Source organism: Nanorana parkeri, unplaced genomic scaffold, assembly GCF_000935625.1.
Source record: "Nanorana parkeri isolate BGI_ZX_2015 unplaced genomic scaffold, ASM93562v1 scaffold4308, whole genome shotgun sequence".
In the NCBI taxonomy this organism is placed as follows: Eukaryota; Metazoa; Chordata; class Amphibia; order Anura; family Dicroglossidae; genus Nanorana; species Nanorana parkeri.
In genome coordinates, this window is record NW_017310571.1 from 9,781 (window position 1) to 11,491 (window position 1,711).

At 49.6% G+C, this 1,711-nt stretch overlaps 1 protein-coding gene across 1 annotated transcript in view; it reads right to left on the minus strand.

The window, feature by feature from the left end:
* Positions 1–1,711, minus strand: part of LOC108803835 (zinc finger protein OZF-like) — a gene marked incomplete at its 5' end in the record, with an annotated part of 12,654 nt that overhangs the window by 6,292 nt on the left and 4,651 nt on the right. The window contains one exon of the mRNA XM_018575633.1: positions 648–728. Coding sequence (XP_018431135.1) covers positions 648–728 — 81 coding nt within the window. The remainder of the gene's footprint in view (positions 1–647; positions 729–1,711) is intronic.

The window sequence follows — 1,711 nt, forward strand, 5'->3', positions numbered from 1 at the left end:
CTTCTATCTTAAAGTGACATTAAACCGTTAGATTTTTTAACATAAAACAATACTGTAATGTGCGCCTTACCGTAATCCATGGTAGTTTCCCTTCTCTTTGCTGCTCTTCCTTTTAAATCCTCATGTCTTCTCATGCTGGGGGAGAACTTCCCTTTTCAGCTCAGGGCCTCTTCCTGTAGTGCTGTCTCAGGTTGCAAGCCTATACAAACCTATACACAGACACCGTGTATCCGTTCCTGAGACAAGGCAGTCTGCTGCAAAACAGAAGTTCTGTAGAGCATGAGAACAGATACGGATTTAAAAGGAAGAGCAGCAAAGAGAAGGGAAACAACCATGGATTACAGTCAGGCGCACATTACAGTATTGTTTTATGTTACAAAATCTGAGGGTTTAATGTCACTTTAATTTTGGTTGCCCCCGTCCGCCTGACATCATGTGTCCGGGTTTCTGCTGCCATGAAACCCGGACACATCATCCAAAACCCGGACTGTCCGGGTGAATCCCGGACAGGCGGCCACCCTAGGTGCAGGTCAGGATCACATGTTGGAAATGTTAAAATGGCCGAATCGTTACAAGGAGGAGCTTCAACGAGCCAAAATAAATCACCAAAGCGCCAGACAAATAAAATACAGACAATAGGCCCCGGCCGCATGGTGGTAGTATTGTCCGTTGTCCACGTGTAGGTCAATGTCACCCGTGAGAGTAATTTCACTGTCATGTACAAAAACCTGAACAGGAAAGGAGGGGGGAAAAAACAAGACACCCACAAAGGGGACAAGAAGGAAGAGAAAAAAGGGGGAGGAAGGGAGGAAGCGCCCAGATGGGGAGCCAGTGAAACCGCACACATCAGCAACTGTTAGTACAGTACCGGGGACATCGATCCACATGCTCCAGGCGGTCACTTAACTAGGATACAGGGTTGCCACGTGTCCGGGATTCACCCGGACAGTCCGGGTTTTGAATGCTGGGTCCGGGTTTCATGGCAGCTGATAAAAAATGCTGCAAGCACTATTTTGATCGCACCGCACCCAAACGCGCTGCAGGCACGATGTGGCTTGCGAACCCGTGCGGGCGATCGCATTGCGGCCGGAGGGCGTGGCCACGGTGCCATTCACTTCAATGGCCAGTCACGCCCCCTCCAGCCCGGCAAAAAAGTGAGTCGGTCACAATGCGGGCAGCGTAGGGTTGCCACCTTTTCTTCAAGCGAAACTCGAACACTCTAGCCTGAATCGGACCGGAATGCACTGCTTATGGTGTGAAGTAACCCCAAGCCCTGCGTCCAGTAGACATTACATTAGGACATTAGAGTGTAAGCTCCTCTGTACAGAGACTGATGTGACTGTGTGGGGGAGGAGGGGACATTAGAGTGTAAGCTCCTCTGTACAGAGACTGATGTGACTGTGTGGGGGAGGAGGGGACATTAGAGTGTAAGCTCCTCTGTACAGAGACTGATGTGACTGTGGGGGAGGGGACATTAGAGTGTAAGCTCCTCTGTACAGAGACTGATGTGATTGGCTCAGTGTTCTCTGTACAGCGCTGCGGTATATATATATTAGGACTGGTAATGATTCAAATTTTGGTGTTCGGTTAATCGAAAAGTTTTTTTTAATGTTGATTAATGATAACGCACATACAGATCCAACTACATCGGCCTATACACATACAGCACAGCGGCGGTGGGGTGTAACCGGGTGGGGGGGGGGGGCCCCCA